This window comes from Sander lucioperca, chromosome 22, assembly GCF_008315115.2.
Source record: "Sander lucioperca isolate FBNREF2018 chromosome 22, SLUC_FBN_1.2, whole genome shotgun sequence".
Lineage (NCBI taxonomy): Eukaryota > Metazoa > Chordata > Actinopteri > Perciformes > Percidae > Sander > Sander lucioperca.
The window spans coordinates 24,970,788-24,988,188 of record NC_050194.1 but is presented as its reverse complement, the minus strand read 5'-3'; the positions used below and the strand labels follow the sequence as shown (position 1 = coordinate 24,988,188).

General features: G+C 40.6%; 3 protein-coding genes across 7 annotated transcripts; 1 reads left to right on the top strand and 2 right to left on the bottom strand.

Annotated features, from left to right (window-relative positions):
- Nucleotides 1-1,384: 1,384 nt before the first annotated feature.
- Nucleotides 1,385-5,486, top strand: LOC116061526 (endonuclease domain-containing 1 protein-like). Of its 3 annotated transcripts, none has more exons than XM_031315783.2 (3): nt 1,385-1,848; nt 2,513-3,118; nt 3,156-3,404. In XM_031315783.2, exons 1-3 carry the CDS (start codon nt 1,567-1,569, stop codon nt 3,159-3,161), a joined length of 894 nt encoding a protein of 297 aa, XP_031171643.1. In that variant the 5' UTR covers nt 1,385-1,566; the 3' UTR covers nt 3,162-3,404. The 3 variants fall into 3 exon arrangements, 2 of the variants coding, with proteins under 2 accessions (XP_031171643.1, XP_031171642.1); XR_004896402.1 differs by adding an exon at nt 4,008-5,486 and having other exon boundaries at nt 1,386-1,848; nt 2,513-3,289; XM_031315782.2 differs by having other exon boundaries at nt 1,386-1,848; nt 2,513-3,404.
- LOC116061493 (DELTA-actitoxin-Afr1a-like) lies at nt 5,061-6,690 on the bottom strand. The gene is made up of 3 exons (XM_031315719.2): nt 6,409-6,690; nt 6,140-6,260; nt 5,061-5,641 (listed from the first exon to the last, which is right to left on the bottom strand). The coding sequence occupies exons 2-3, from the start codon at nt 6,241-6,243 to the stop codon at nt 5,188-5,190; spliced, it is 558 nt and encodes a 185-aa protein (XP_031171579.1). The 5' UTR covers nt 6,244-6,260; nt 6,409-6,690; the 3' UTR covers nt 5,061-5,187.
- Nucleotides 6,691-7,515: 825 nt separating this feature from the next.
- On the bottom strand, nt 7,516-9,826 carry LOC116061575 (bryoporin-like). Of its 3 annotated transcripts, none has more exons than XM_035997823.1 (3): nt 9,704-9,826; nt 9,157-9,294; nt 7,516-8,092 (listed from the first exon to the last, which is right to left on the bottom strand). In XM_035997823.1, the coding sequence occupies exons 2-3, from the start codon at nt 9,258-9,260 to the stop codon at nt 7,663-7,665; spliced, it is 534 nt and encodes a 177-aa protein (XP_035853716.1). In that variant the 5' UTR covers nt 9,261-9,294; nt 9,704-9,826; the 3' UTR covers nt 7,516-7,662. The 3 variants fall into 3 exon arrangements, with proteins under 3 accessions (XP_035853716.1, XP_031171709.1, XP_031171710.1); XM_031315849.2 differs by having other exon boundaries at nt 9,157-9,281; nt 9,704-9,807; XM_031315850.2 differs by having other exon boundaries at nt 9,157-9,312; nt 9,704-9,775.
- Nucleotides 9,827-17,401: the final 7,575 nt, after the last annotated feature.

Genomic DNA, 17,401 nt, shown 5'->3' with positions numbered 1-17,401 from the left:
ACCCCGCAAAGGAGAAACCATACCTTATAGTGAACAGGTTAGTCTTCCAGGAAGGTGTGTGTGTGTGTGCGTGTGCGTGTGCATTCAGACAGGGGAAATACTGCAGCAGACTAATTACAGGTTTCTGTTCAACCGTTCATTCATCCCAAATGACATCCTGCTAATACTACCCAAACACTGGAAGTCAAATGGTTTAACAATTAACTATATCTGTTCCTCAAACTCTCTTTAATACGGAAGCCAAGAACGGACAATTATTTTTTAATGCCGTTATCGCGGGTTAATTTCATTTTCACAAGAAAACAAAAGGTTGTTTCCTCTTATTCCTCTTGGGCGCAGAGACAAAAATAAAACGTGACGGGACATCGCTGGACATGCATCTTGCACTGCGACACACATTTAAGCTTTGCTCAAGAACAAATATTACTGGGACTATAGGGCTGCAACAATTTTCATAGTTGATTAATCTGTCACTTATTTTCTCGATTAATCGATTAGTTGTTTGGTCTCTAAAATGGTGAAAAATGTGGATCACTGTTTCCCAAATGTCTTGTTTTGTCCACAACTCAAATATATTCAGTTTATTGTCACAGAGGAGAGAAGAAACTAGAAGATATTCACATTTAACAAGCTGGAAACCGATGAATCTATTATCAAAATAGTTGGTGAATAATTTAATAGTTGACTAACTGGGACCATTAGAGAAAATTGCAGATGAACATTTAATATCCTGGAATTTACATTATAGACATGACTGCTGTCTGTTAATCCCTGAAACAATGTGGCCACAATTTGACCAGATACGGTCCGTCCGTATACAGGTCATAACCTTGATCAATGAGTAATTGATTTTAGTGTACAGTAAGAGGAAATGCTGTTTTACTGCTTCTGAACTGAAGTCTTTGGATGTAAGAGGAAATCTTTACGGAAGTTGCTTTAAGTGAAATTTACTAAAGTAAACAAAGTGAGATATTTGGGTCACATCATCAGAAATGATTTATGTGATGATGATGATGATGATGATGATGTGCAGCGCCAGCGTTGCAAACTGTATGAACAAGCCAATATGCTGGCACGCAAATTTCACAGGTGCACATATGATGTGGGTGGGGGGGTGGGTGTAATTCAATGTAGAACCGCCACTGCACAAGGTACACTTCTTGCTTTTGGAAACATTGGAACAAATGTCTGAATGTGTTTTAATCACTTTGATCTTATGATATTCAATATAATAATATAACTTTTTTTGTCTTGTCTGTGTAGTTGTGTTTTACATATTGTTGTACTGATGTGGACCCGTGTGTCTCAAATTAAATTGAATTGAAAATGTACTGAAGTGCAACAGTCGTAGCAAGCTGAGTCAGTAGCTTTCGTCCCTGCAAGAAACACATGACTGAAACTAATGTTGAAAGTGTGCTTCTGCTTTCGCTTTCACCATGAGGTCGTGTGAAAAAGGAGAACAAGTAATGCAAGCCTTGCTGCATTTCACCGAGACTCTGTGTGAAGGCATGACAAACCTTCGGTTATTTGACTGCTGGATTTCAACACCAGCTGTCTGTTGACAAAATGTTGCGTTTCTACGCCCTGGCTGTGGCCGTCCTGGCCTTCACTGGATGCTGGTGCATATGTGCAGCTGATGTCGGGGATTTTGCTCCATGCCTGCAGTTCTTCTACAAGTCTTGGCCTCCTAAAGGTCTGGCGGGGACCCCGATCTGCCAACGTTATTACAACCAGTACCGCTTCGCCACACTGTACAGTCGACCGCGCCGCTCTCCGTGGTTCTCGGCCTATGTGTACTCGGCACCAGCAGGAAAGAGACCCACCGCCTGTTGGAAGTTTGAGCCCCAGGTGAGGATATTTCAACATTGTGTTGAATGATTTCTAGATTTAAACTTTTAACTGTTAGCTTCCCATTAAAGAAGGTAAAAGGTGTCCGTTTAGTCTTTATATTTATCGTCAAAACAGTCCAAAGAAGATATAATTTAAGGTTTTGATTTAATGTTCTAGTCACATTATTATTTAGTTCATTTGCTGGTTTATTCACATTTAAAAAAAAAAAAAAATTGATATAAAAATTTAAAAATATATATATATTATATTTTTGATGACCGTTTCACTTTGTCCTAACTGCTATACCATGTTATATATGTTCAAAAAGACATCTATTCAAAAACATTTATTATTATGTAATATAAGGCTATTACAGTAAGTAACTAGAAAATGAGGAAACGAGCCCCAGTAAAAGGAGAACTGTCTCATTTGCGTGTTCATGGTCGGTCAACTCTCCAAAGAATACTGTATTGTTCATATATTTAGATTTAAGAAGCCATGATGAATACTAATTTGGTACACTACATGGCCAAAAGTATTTGGACATCATATTGTGTGAAAGCAGCTTCATTCTTTGAGCCAGTCTTCCTCTGATTTACACAGTGAATCATAAGGTCTGTATGACATGCAGTCCACTTTAAAACTATAATATCACTTGTTCCTCCCACCCTCCAATAAACAGCTAGCCTACCCAGGAGCCGAGGGCAACATGATCCCCTTCCCTCCGGGCCCTGTGGACCAGAACGTGGTGGACAGCCAGGCGGTGGAGCTGGACTACATCAACTCCACCTACTCCCGTGGCCACATGAACCCCAGCCTCCACCACCAGAGCCACGAGGACCGCTCCGCCACCTTCACCCTCACTAACGTGGTTCCTCAGAAGGCAGGCTCTAACGACGGGCCCTGGGAAGTCCTGGAGTGGACCATCAACAAAACCTTAGAGGCCTACTGTCTCGGAGAGGCTTACGTAGTGACCGGCGTCATCCCTTACCGGATCGACGAGCGCTGGCTCAAAGATCATCGCGTGGCTGTGCCTGAGTACATTTGGTCCGCCTACTGCTGCCCAAACTACAACAACAGTCTTCCAGAAGAACTGAAGGATGCTTTCCCCACATATGCTGCTATCGGCCGCAACGACCGCAACAGCAGCGAGGAGATTGTGCCTGTTAGCCAAACGGCTAAGAAACAGTTCAAAGGATATGATGTGAGACAAATGCCATTGGAGACACTCGAGATGTATCTGAAGGACCGGTTCAACACAGTTGTCAGTGTTTTCTACGAGCAGTGCTCTGGATCCGACTGATCCTACAGACACAAGTACACATGGATAACATCTATACAATAATTAGATCTTTGAAGTGTTAATGCATATTTCATTTAATTAAGCCTAAATCTAGACCTTTTCACAGTTGTAATCATAACCATACTAAATTGCCCAAAGTTGATTTCCTGTCCAGTGTATGACTACATTCACACCGCAAGTCTTAATGCTTAATTTGGATTTTTTGCTCAGATCCGATTTTTTGTTTGGCTGTTCACATCACCTTTTAAAATGTGGCCTATATCAGATTCCAGTGTGAACTGTTTGTGGTTTCGAACTGACCCGCATGCGCAAAAGAACAATAACAATGACATCAGACGCAGCACGCTGTTGCACTAAAGTCAGGGAGGTTATGGAGGAGGTCAGCATTTTCGCTTTTATTTCAAAATGTTTGTGTAATGGCAGCCGTAACATTAATGAGCAGGTGCTGAGGAGGAGAAGAATGAAGAGAAAGAGAGCCAACATTGGCTATTTTGGCCTTTTGCAGGGTTATGGCTGCAAATTCACTCCGTTGACTTGCTGTTCTCCATTATGTAGGCCTAGTCAAGTTTTTAATTTTACTGTCTGTGTCTAGGACTTACTCCCACCGGTGCATAATTGTGACAAATGTTGATGTAGATTGACGTAAAAGTCGCATCAAATCCGCCTCGGTTGTTCACACTGCAGCCGCATTGAAAAAAATCAGACCTGGGTCTGATTCAGGACCACATATGGAAGTAGTCTAAATCTGATTTGAAAAAATCAGATATGGGCAAGATTTGAGTGTTCACACTACTTCTGAAGAAGTCTGACCTGGTCATTTGACCCCAAAAAAAATCAGATTTCGGCCACTTTTGCCTGCAGTCTGAACGTAGCCTATGTGAATGACATCAACTTACAGGAAGTTAACAAGAGGCCAGGCTGTTGCCTAGCAATGGAATTCCATTGAAAAGGTCTATAAAAATGTTATAAATGACAATTACAAAACTGATTTATAGAATCTGCCATCACTAGGATTAAAGTGTGGTTAGGTTAGGGAAATATAGTGATCATGGTTAAAAGAAACCAAACTGACTTTCAATGTGAGCATCCAAACTAACAAAATGACTTTTCTTAGATCTCATGGTTGCCATTGGCCCCCAGTGGGCCTCTTTAGCAAGTTTTGTCTTTAAGCTTTTTTAATGTGTAATTTATTTATCATCTGCTCTAGCTTTTCCAACGTTTTAGACACATATATATCATATTTGCGTCTAAAACGTTGGAAAAGCTAGATACAATAGATAGATGATAGACCAATAATGGTACATGATGTGAAATTGCAAAAAACAGTATATTAATATAATAACATTTTCTTTAACGGAGGACCCCGAAACACCCCGCAAAACACATGCACCTAAGTCTTCCACAAACCTAGGGAAAACACTGATTGTACAGTGTATATATATTTGTATTCTGAGTATATACAGAGTGTAATTCCTGCACTGCAGGTTTGCAGCCATGCATGCACCAAATACATTTGACCACTAGGTGGTGACTTTGTGCAATACATGTAGATGAGAAGCAGCTTCTGCTGACTGTATACAGCAACTGGAGGGATTTTAAAAGTTTAATCTTTACTGATTTTGTTGGTAATACAGAGCAACACCGACCTAATTGTATTGGAAATCAATTTGTTTCTTTATCTAATTATTAACTACATAATGTCAGTGATCTTGTGTTTTTATATTTAAAATATTTGAAACCACACTTTAATCAATGTTGTAACCTTCACAAAGCGCTGCTGCTGGTTGAGGCTTTCTGAACATGTATAAAATAAATAAAACCCCAGGGACGACTCGTTTAGACAAACAGTGACTCGTTCCACCGGTTGGCCTCAACTGTTCTGGAGCTTTGCCAAGACTTGTTTTTGTAATGATCACTAAGACACAAGTTTTCTCATACCAGACTGGGTTTATTGCATGATGATGGATGGTACAGTAGCACAAGTGCACAAAAAGCTAAACACTACACACTTGTGTGTCAAACTGGATTATTTAGTCAAAAAATGAATCCCTGGCTTAGTATGATTGTTGTTGCATCATTGGGGTGAAGAGTTTGTCCCACACCTCTAACTTCAACATGGCCTTGCCCATCGGGGACATGGTCGCCTTGATGTCCAAGGTCTTGCCCTCAAATGTTAGACCCGAGCCCCGGGCCTCCTGCCTCACAAAGCCTGTCTGCTCTTTGTTGTAATACATCTCTTTGTACAGAGCTTCGTTGCACTCTTTGTCGACGTTGTAGATTCCCAAGGCCATCCAGTTCTTGTACATGTTGTAGTCGTAGGGCACGGAGAACATTATGGCTATTTTCTCTTTGGCGCTGTTGCTGTTCCTCTCAAACAGGTCGTAGGTCAGGACCCCCACAGCCCCGGTGGCTTTGGCGCTGGTCTTGCTGAAGTTGCACACCTCGGTTTTCAGTGGGCGCACGGTAGGCTGGGGCGGGCTCAGGCAGCAGCCACTTTCCAGGAAAACCCTTTTGTTTTTTGGGTTGTTTTTTTTTAAAGAAAAGGAATAGAAATAAGAGCAGAAACTAAATAATGAATCACTACACTTGTGTTGACAACTTGAAACTTATTTTATCCATGCAAAGGAAATGGACATGCTATATTTTTTCAACAATACTCGGCTTTGCAACAGAGCTGCACAATATATCTTTTTTTATCGTTATCGCAATATCAACTTACGCAATAAACACAATGCAAAAGGCTTTGACATATCGCAAAAGAGATGAAAGAGAATATCAGTGTAACTGTCATTCTTCTTCTTAGTGTTGCCTTTAATTCAGTGTTGAAATTATTTTTTTGTGTTTTAGCAGAATACCGACAGCAGTGGAAAGGCAGAGTACACTACAATATTTGTTTATTTATCACAAGTAATATTGTTATCGCGGTTATTCAACAACGTTATTGCATATTTTCCTCATATCGTGCAGCCCTACTTTGCAATATTATCTTTTAAGACTCGCACTTACCTGGGTTCAACTAGGCAGTAGTTATTGGTGAGGTTTGTGATCTCAATGGTGACATTTCTTCGGCTTTTGAGGTTGGCAGACACCTCCTCTGCTGATTCACTCATGTTGTTGCTGGTAGAGGCTGCGACAGAGCACGATCACATTGTATCACAAATCAGTGGAGCCGTTTAACATGTATACTGCTGTTATAATAAAAGATGCACAGTGCTAAAAAAAACAATATATGTCAGTACACCTCCAAATAAAGCGCAGGAATAAAGCTGGCTTACCTGTCCGGATCACAGGTGTGTTGCTCGCTCGGGTGATGCCAGATTGGAAACGCTGAGTTCACTATTTGGATCATTCTTGTTGGGGAATGTGTGACACCTTAAAACCCCACCCCAAAAACTGTCTCCACCCACAGCACACACTTACTCTCCCTTGCCCTGTCCAGAGGCATGCATACGAAGACATGCAGACAGGGTGTAGCCAACAAAGTACCTTTACTGTGACTTTTTTTTGTTTTCATAATGCTGTTTTTTTTGCCAAGCAACAAGCCGGTTTGTTCAGCTTATCCGTGACAACGCCTCATTGCTGTCTCCTTAAGCACCACACCTTTTATCTCTGGGGCTGCGAGGTTGTTTTTACTGTCTGCATGTGAAGACAAACATGCAGTACCTCTGCATTTTATGAAGTGAAGTAGGGCTGTGTATTGGCAAGAATCTGGCGGTACGATACGTATCACGATACATGGGTCACGATTAAATATATTGCAATATATTTCAGTACTGTGCATAAGGCAATATATTGAGAGTTTATATAGTATAAGTATAATTTTAGAAAAATTAATATTTAAAAAAAGACATGTTCCTAAAAGTCAAAGAAGTTTACTTTAAGTAAACAATTCAGTAAACAGAAAATCAAACTGCCAGTTTGGGATTGTGGTTTACAGGTTCTTAGTGAGCTAATTTTTTCTATGCTAAAGTAGGCCAAAGTTCAGCCATAGCTACGTTGTTAGCTTCTAGCAAAAAGTCAGGCACTGCTAGGCGCTGCTAGGCGAGGACACTAGTGGTGCGTCTCAGCATAGCCATCTAGCGGCAGGGGTTTAACATAAACGTGAACCACTGTCTTACATGAATATTTTTGAACGTAAAAAAAATAATAATAAAAAAAAAAATCGATACTGCCTTTTTGAAAATCACTACAGTATTGCAAAATAAAATGTCGCGATACTCAAGTGTATCAATTTTTTTCTTACACCCCTAAAGTGAAGTCTGAGTCATGGTACATCGACTGACGAGATGTAAAACCCTTCATTTACTCTAACCCATTGTTGCTGTTTGCAAATGTTTGGGTCTGTGTGTGAAAGACACAAAAAGACCGTCAAAGACAAGAAATCCTTTACTGTATATTGCTTTTTATTCATTTAAAACACCCAAATGTGACATGAATGACGGACAGATTGTATGTAGGTTTTCAGGAACATCTGCGTCAACTGTGTTCGTACAATTTATTCCACACCAATGCACCCATTACTAACAGACTCATCTGCCCATCTTGTCATACAGCTCCAGTTTGATAATGGCCTTGCCCTCGTTGGACATGCAGGCCCTCACGTCCACCATCTTCCCCTTGAACGTCACCCCGGAGCCGTTGGCCTCCTGGCGCACAAAGTTGGCGAAATCCTTTCCCTTGTACATGTGATCGAACAGCTTGTTGTCGCAAGCTCGCGTGTGCTCAAACGTGCCCACGCCCAGCCAGTTCTTGTAGAAGTTGTAGTCAAACGGCACCGAGAACATGATGGCGACTACCTCATTGCAGTTGTGGTTGCGCATGTCGAACATCTCGTAGGTTAGGACGCCGACGGCGCCCGACGCCGTGTTGTCATCCTTGGTGAAAGAGCACACCTCGGTCTTGGTGGTGCGCACGGTCGGCTGTGGAGGGTTAAAGACGAAGCCACTTTCCATGTGCACCCTGGGGGGTAGAAGAGGGAACATGCAGTCATGAGTGGGGGAAAATTTAGATTCTTTATTCAAGTTATAATATGATTAGGGCTGTAAATCCATTTAAGAGCCCCTATTAGCTTTTTTTATAGGATTTTTCCTGCCTTAAAGTGTATTATATAGTGTTTTGTGTATGTAATTGATGTAATAGAAGTACAGAAAAAAGCCTAGAAATCTAGACGCACCCTAGCGGCAGCAAATGTAATTTGCAGCCAGGGTCGTCTAGCAACTCTCCGTTGGCTTGCGAGCTGGAAAAACCAAATGCTGGTCAGGCCAATCACATCATGTAAAAAGTCGGTGGGCAGGTTAACATAATGACGGCAGAGTTGCGACCATTCCGAGTGAATTCCCTGCTACTTGAAAACCGGTCAGGCTACAGAAAAAACACATTTCACTCCAAATGGAGCCTTCTCTCCCACAGACAGCACTTTTCTCAGCTGCCTGAAAACAGCTCGCTCTCTCTGAAACGCCCAGACAGAGCGTTTCAGACACAGGACCTGCAGCAATGGGCAGTATGAGAAACATAATGTGTTTTCTGAACATCAAAGCATGTAAACCTATTCTAGAAGACCCTCAAGAGTACAGATATCATGCTGAAAAGGAACATAATAGGAGTTCTTTAAAATCTTTAATCGTGATTAATTGCATGGTTGTCCATAGTTAAGTTAGTTAAGTTTCTGCCATCCACAATGTTACTGCTGCATTGTTTCCTGATTTCGCAAACTTTAACACTGCGTTATTTTTTAACACTGAGTATTCTTTTTTCATCCCCATGTAGTTTTTAATCCAGTTGTTCCCAACGTGGGGGTCGAGCCCCTCCAAAGGGTCTCCAGATAAATCTGAGGGGACGTGAAATGACTAATAATAGAGGAAAGAAGAAAAAATAAGCTTCTGCTGCACAAATCTCTCTTCATTTTGGGGATTTTTCTGCGGTCTATATTGGTTCACACACAAAAGAGGAAATCATTGCATCATCAAGCAAAGCAGCTCTGCCTTTTCACTACAGCGAGTACAGTACAGTACAGCGAGTCTTACTTTGGGTTGACGAGACAGAAGGTGGAGCTGACATTGGTGATCTCTATGGTGCAGTTGCGGTTGGTGGGGATGGCGACGGAGTGGGACTCTGCAGTCTCGGGCATGGTGACGACTGTTGGAGGCGGCTGAATGACAGACGTCAAGAAAGAAAAACAGCTGTGAACAACGGACACTGATGAGGATGATTTCATGTTTGCTAAAATAGATTCTATAGTTTATTTAGCAACTTCTCTGAAGGTTTTTCATAAACTAAAATCAGGTAGAACAATTTGTCTGGGCCTGATGCGTTTTTTTTTTACTTTGTGAAATTCTTTATTGGGAATAACGTTTTCAGGTCGTTCCCAACAACATATGATATTAGTACAATACAAACCTATTTAAAACGGCTAAGAGGCGTGCAATCAATCATTTTAAACACACAGTATGACACAAAAATGAAGTACGATGCCTCCAAGGCGCCAAACATTACATCACATGCACATTTCATTTTATAGATTACAGATTATCTAGAATATATGCATAATTATGTCAAAGTAAATGTACTCACTTTACTCTATGTCACACACACAGGATGGCAGAGAGTCCTCTGAAAACAGGTCGGAGTTTGGTTTGGAGACAAGTATGGAGTCCCGCCTTCCCAGGTGCAGTCCCACCTCATACACACTGAGGGTGTGTCTGTGCTCTCATGCAATCAGTCAGTTATGTGTGGTAGTTTCAACTTTTCAGTGTGTATGGAGTTTTATTCCTATCTTTATTCAAGAGTGCGTTCTTTCAATGTGAGAGTATTTTCATTGATTTTAACTTTAGATTTTGTAATAATTTCCCTCAAAACCCTTGCTCTCAATCTGAATGTAAAATCAACGAGAAATGCTCTCGAACTGAAATGATGCGCTCTTGAATAAATATAGGAATAAAACTCCGTAAGTGTGTAGCCACAGGGAAATACGGAGTATAAAAACATGAGATGATGCGTCTAATGTAGAGCTGCAAAGGTGTGTGTGTGTTAGTGTGTTTAACACACACAGACCACTGCAGCCACAACACTGCTGACAATAGCTGCAAAGATTAATCGATTAGTTGTAAACTATTATATTAATCCCCAACTATTTTGATAATTGATGAATCGGTTTGAGTCATTTTTTATTAAAAAAAGGAAAAAAATCTTTGATTCCAGCTTGTTAAATGTGAATATTGTTCTAGTTTCTTCTCTCCTCTGTGACAGTAAACTGAATATCTTTGAGTTGTGGACAAAACAAGACATTTGAGGACGTCATCTTGGGCTTTGGGAAACACTGATCCACATTTTTCACATTTTAGAGACTAAACAACTACTCCATTAATCCAGAAAATAATCTACAGATTAATTGACAATGTAAATTGCAGCCCAGCTCTAATGGGAGTTAAAAGTACTGTTGATCACTTTGACGCAAGATGGAAAAGTTCTTCTCACACAGGCGTACAATAGATGAGCCCTCAGGGGCTGACTGTTGCTGGTTGCTTATACCTGAATGTCTGGAAAGATTTAAGAAGTAAAGAGTAGCAGGCACACCCAGTGACGGACTGGCCATCTGGAATTTGGGCAAATGCCAGAAGGGCCATCCCCGTGTGGACCCCTATGGGCCACTACTGATAATGTCTTTTTAGAGTTAATAATTTCCAAGCTAGATTATTGACAAAAATAGGGACGGTGTGTTGCAAATGCCAGGGCCGTTTTTTGATCCCAGTCCGTCACTGGCCACACCTGTCAGACAGTCCATCCATCTGATAATGATGACTCATTTTAGATTACGCCTCCCAAACTGGTTTATATAAGACCACATTTAGTCAGTTGGCAATAAGCTATGGTTTGTAAGTGGTTCCCTAAATGTTGTGTTGTCTTATTATAAAAGGTGTTGAACGAGCACCTGCAGCAACAGACGTCTCATTGTCTTTCCGTGCTTTATGATAGAGGAACCTGTTCCAGCATGCACTGATAGATAGTATTAGAGCAAGTCACCCGTCCATCGAAGGGAACAGCAAACAGTCACATGGATTTATTTTTATTTTATTTACCTTTTACTTTAATTTACGAGGAATAGTCCAATTAAGGTTTACAATCTCTTTTAGAACGGAGTCCTGGAGGATATCTTTTCACATGAAAGAACAAAGAACAGACTTAAAACAAAAAAAGCAAATTACATCAAACAATGAATCAGCAGTGTTCATTTACAGGATACATACATTGTGTGTTCAAATAGCCATGCTAATAAAATAATCCATCTTAAGGTGACTGTGTAGCAGTAAAATGAAGGCGTTCTGTAAAAACTTTAAAAGCACTTTCACCAAACACAGTACGGCAGGTCGGAGTCGAACCCACGGCTGCTGCGTTGAGGAGTAAACCTGTATATATATGGGTGCTCTACCAGGTAAGCTACCCAGGCGCTCTATTGGCATTTCTTTAAACTAAACACAATCGCCTTGGGCGGTGCTAAGCTCTGTACGGTGCCTCTGCAAAATAGTCTCAGGAAGGAACTTGTTTTGGTGGAACGTGTACGTTCAAAAGTAGTTTTAGTCGTGCAACAGAAAACTCAGATTGGACAGATAGTCTAGCTAGCTGTCTGGATTTACCCTGCAGAGATCTGAGGAGCAGGTAATCCTCCTGTTGTCCTCGGGTCTAATTTGACCCATTTTCAAAAAGTTTATATGTCAGAAATTTGTTTTGTTTTTTTGGACAAAGCGAATTGTCCAAAAAAAATAACGTGGATGGTTCCATACAACGCTCTTCACAGGTAAAATAAATCAGTTCACTACTTTCATTGAATTTGGGTGTTTTATTCAATTTTATAGCATTTGAAGAAAAAAAATGATAAAAGAACGTTGAAAAGAAATTATAAAAATTTTGGAAAAAGCTTAGAAAACGTGGCGCAAAAAAGAACAAAAAACGTAAAAAAATAAAAAGCAATGAAACAAACGGCAAAAGTGAGAAAAGTGTGGAAAAAAAAGAAGTTTTGATTTCAAATCTTGACACACACTTAAAAGTTGCTTGGTCGACGGGAAGACAACACAAGGGTTAACCATAGTCCTCAGAAATCCACCAGAGTTTAGAACGCCAACACAACGGAAGCAGAATGAAACGGACATTGGCAGAATTTCTTGCGGCACCAGAGCAATCCCGGAAGTGGAACATCGTGGATATAGACTAGTGCAACAGGGGCGAGGAAAAACTTCCTTTAATGCAGAAACCTCGGACAGACCCTGACTCTTGGTGACTCATCAGTGTCTCTGTGTCCCAACCGGCAGGTTGGGACACAGAGACACTGATGATACAGATATGGAGGAATATGATTCATAATAATTATAGTACTTGGTATGATGAACCTTTGTTGCATGTCAACTACTTCTCTGTCCCCTGGTGAACTCCACCCTTTGCCACAGTTCAGTTACGCTCCACTGCAACAGCAAAGTGGAACCTTTGTGCCCACTCGTTTACTCGTCCAGCTGGTAGAACACCATGTCGTCGCCGCTCCTTTATTTATTCTAACCTTTCTGTGCCGTTTGGTTTTTATCACGTCTGCAAATCAAATCAAAACAAAAGTAACACTATCTCATTTATCTTTTTGTCAAAAGTAAAAAAAAAAAAAAAAAAAGAAGAGAAAAACATGTTTGAAATGCAACATGACTTCCAAACTCTATCAACCTCCAACAGCCAACCACGTCTTCTACGTTTATACATTACTAAGTTTTTGTCAGAAATATGTCACATGGAGTTAGTTTTCTATCAACGCGAGTAAGTGTTGCTAATTAACGTACCATCTAAATCACATTAAATGCATATTTATTGCAACATATTTCATTTATTTTCCTTTCAATATCCATAATACAATATCTGCCAAGCCTCAAACTGCCTGAAGCCTTTGTTTTAACTTCTTCGTTATGTTCCATGAACCTCTGGTACATCATCATTCTTCCTATACATGACATATTTCTGCAATAAAAGATATTTATCTGAGCTTTTTTTGTCCCGGGAGTGTGCATCAGAACTCACACATAATTTCACCATTTCACTCAGATGTTGACTAGATTAAATGCAGGGTTTTCCCTGCCTTTATAAGGTTTCGGGGCATCACCTAAGGCGAATGAATGTAACTACAAGACTTTTCTCAGATTTAAGGATTGAGGTCGGTCCCCAGTGGACTTCTTTAGCCACTTTGAGGGCCCTATTTTAACGATCTAAGCGCATGGCGTGAAGCGCCTGGCGCAGGTGCGTTTAGGGCGTGTCCAAATCCACTTTTGCTAGTTTAATGGCTGAAAAAAGCATCTGTGTGCCGGGCGCATGGTTCAAAAGGGTTGTACTTAGAGTCTTCATTAATTTATAGGTGTGTTTTGGGCGTAACATGCAATCAACCAATCAGAGATCATCTCCCATTCCCTTTAAAAGCCAGGCGTGTTTGGACCTTGGAGCATTGTTATTATGATGGAGGATTTGCACCGTAATATTTTTATTTGTAATCTTTTGCATGTGTGTGTGCTGCTGTGTGTCCCTGTGTGTGTGTAACAAGCATAGTGTGCGTGCGCTGTGCATAAGCGTAGGCATATTTGACTAATGCGCTGTTAAAATAACAAACTATTGACTTTAGACCAGGTTTTTGTTGGTCAATGGCGCGATCACTCCCCGCTGCCTCAAGATAGCAATACGCCAAGAATGCATTAATAATAATTAATTATTATCTGCTCTAGCTTTTCCAACGTCTTAGACAGATATGGTAATAATAATGTTTGTTTTTTTATTGAAAAACGTAACATTTTCTTAAGGGATGACCCCTAAACCCCCCGTCAAATACGTGCACCACAAGGGAAAACCCTGTAAATGTATCATATGAACGTGCAGTATTTCTTCACAAGGAAGTGAAATAAATTAAATGTCAGTGGACAGAGCTTCACCAAAGTTGCTCTAGATTCATTAAACGGGTTCAGTTCACGTCCAGTCTCAGTTTGACAGAAAGGAAACACCCAAATCTAACTACCTGATGAGTTGTTCTACTTACATGAAAAGTGGCAAAGACCTGAAGACAGAGGTCTGGGGAGGACTGTAGGATTATTTGATTAAATATGGAAGTCAATTTGGAAGCACACATAGCTGCCTCCATCAGGGTTAACTTGTCAGAAACCACTTTGTAGACATTTTCAATCAACGTACACAAAACCTCCTGTAGGATAATCATCTGTGTTACGCTTCTTTCATCTTTACCACATTAGCTCCATCTTGTGGTCAAATCCAAACAGCCAGGGAAACAAAGACAGACATTAATATGCTATAATTTACATCAAAACATGGAGCTTTTTCCATGACAATAATAATTTGTCTCAGAGAGAAATATTGTACTTTTTTAACTCCACTACATTCATCTGTTACAGCTTTAGTTACTTTACACATTAAGAGTTTTGAACACAACACGTGGAGTTTATAAAATACGATATAACAATATAACGGCCTACAAGTCCAGCTGAACTGTCTTTTCCAGTTGCTAAAATGTGAGGATTTTTCGGCATTGAGTACTTTTACTTTTAATACTTTAAGTACATTTACTGATACTACTTACATACTTTTACTTCATTAACAGTGCATGACTATCTATTTAAATAACTGCAAACCAACTGCAATACGTTGACATAATGATCACAGAAGCGCTGCACCATGCTGAGTTTATTTGCTGTTCACAGAGCTTTTTAGAAATGTGAGAAATCAGCGTTTTCTATTTACTGCATGTATCTGTTGAGCTTTGTAAAGCCTGCTGTACTAACTGCTGACCCTCAGTGGTGACAGCAGGCCAGTGCACCAGAGGGCGCCCTCACCTCTGTAGTCGATGCGTCCGTCTCCATCAGTGTCGACAGCCTGGATCACGGCCTCCGCCTCCTCATCGGAGAGGGGAGCGAACGGGGTCGCAGCCGGCACTGTCGACAGAATGTACCTGTGAACAGAGAAACCTGTATCAGATAGCATGAGTAACTATCAGTGGTGGAATGTAACTAAGTACATTTACTGTAGTACTGTACTTAAGTCCAAATGTTGAGGTACTTGTACTTTACTTGAGTCTTTTCTTTTCATGCCACTTTCTACTTCTACTCCGCTACATTTCAGAGAGAAATATTGTACTTTTTACTCCACTACATTCATCTGACAGCTTTAGTTACTATAGTTACTTTACACATTAAGAGTTTTTGAACACAAAACACATTGTTTATAAAATCTGTACTACTAAACTGCATTAATAATACATAGGGTTTGATTTCGACCCTTTTTTGGACGCTTTTAACGCTCTTTTTGACACTTTTGTTGACACTTGTTTGATAAAATACTACAGTGACCAACTGTTTTAGGGAATTACTGGGCCTTTTTCCAAAATGAAATATTTAATATCTGTGACATGTTTTTAAATATTTACATCTTCAGTTTTCAGGGAAGCTGAAAATGAAAATTTTGGATTTGTTGTCAATATAAACATCCTTAATAGTGGGGCAGATAAGGGGGAAAATCGTTCACAAGTGGATACAAGCACCCAATTTGGTGTGGTTATCCCTCTGGGGCCAATAATTTGAAAAATAACGTTAGCCACCTGATTTTTCAAAATGGCCGCCATTTTCCAAGATGGCCGCCATTTCCGGCATTGGAAAACACGTATCTTGCCACATAATTTTACTCATGGGACATATTTCAAGGTTTTTACCTTTGAATCCTATGTTTTTGAGTATGAGGATGTCACATACATATCTATTTTGTGTTTCGAGAGTCTTTTGTGGTATTTAGAGTAAATAATGTGAAAAAAACAAGCATAAAACGTAACATAATTCCAAGAAAAAAATTATTACGAAGTATGCCAAAGTAACAGGAGGTTTTATGTTATTTACTTTTTTGGAGACACATACAATTATTGTATTTATGTTCTTTGTATTTATGTGGGTGATTATATTTATGTTCATTAAGGCCAACATTGCTAGTCCTGGCACTTAAAGCTGCACAGTGCTGTACAGGTAAGACCAAAGTGATAGCATTTACATCTTCCGCGGCATTCTGCTTTGCATCCACATTTGGTCAGTTGCTGACAGCTCTCTACAATTGGTGATAGCTCTGTCCAGAAGATCTGCCATAGATCACCTGTCTTGGTCCAACCCCACTCAGAAGGACTCAGTATTTCTGGCTGGCATACAGTTGCTTGACTCCAGATGCAGCCTGCCTGGTAAGCTGAACGCTTTACATGCTGCAGCAATGCTGCTTGAGTTGGAGGAATGGCTTCATATGGCCTTTGCTTTCTGGCAAACAAGTCCAACCTGGCTTCATCTACTCCTCCTGCTTCGCTGGATCTGTCGTACATCATGATCACAAACTTCTCTAAAATCTTCAGGTCGCCATCATCCATTCTTGGAGGGTAGTGGCTAAGCTGGCTGAAGATTTCAGAAGCTTTGTCCAATATATTCCATGTTTGCCAAGCAGTCTTCTTCCCTTTGCCACGGAAGGCTGAAACAACATCACAGCCAGTGAATGCATGAAAGAAGAGAATACCGCTGCTTTTCTCCCTTCCAATACATTGATAGAGGTCATGTACAGGGATCCATCTTTGGTTCACTCCTTGGCCAAAAGCGAGCCACAATTGTTGCAGACCAATGTCCTGAAGAACTGGCAGAACACTGACTGCAATAACAAGAACGTCTGTGTCACTGGCTTTGACCATAAGGTTTTTGCTGCCATTTTTGGCTGCATGTTTAGCGTGGACAAAGATCCTAGTGTCAGCTTCCTCATGACTACATGGACTTACATCATCTAGGTTGATGGAGTGGTTGCTGACAGCTTGAGCCTCTTTGGTCACTATAACCACATTTGGTGTTAAAGTTTCTGCAATTCTGTCAGCTAGGAAGTGGAACAGCTCAGTTTTATTCTCATCATCTCTGAGAAAGTTCTGCCAGTTTGTGGGTATTTTGCCATTGCTGGTCACTTTGCGTCTGGCTCCATGTCCTCTCTTTGACCTAGCTTCTGCCTTCAAACTAGATTGTTGGTAGATGTCAAAGACTATGTCTGTTCTTTTGTATTTCACAGAGTATGCCTCTATTTTGGGGAGAACCTCAAATGCAGCGTAGTGGTCAAATGTTTTTGAGCTCCGTGGTGGCAAACTGTTCACCAGCGCTGAGCCATCAATAATGATGGTTTCTGCTTCTGGTTCAGTGTCGGGGGTTTTGACAAGAGACTCAAGGATGGCAGCCAGCTGAGATTTCT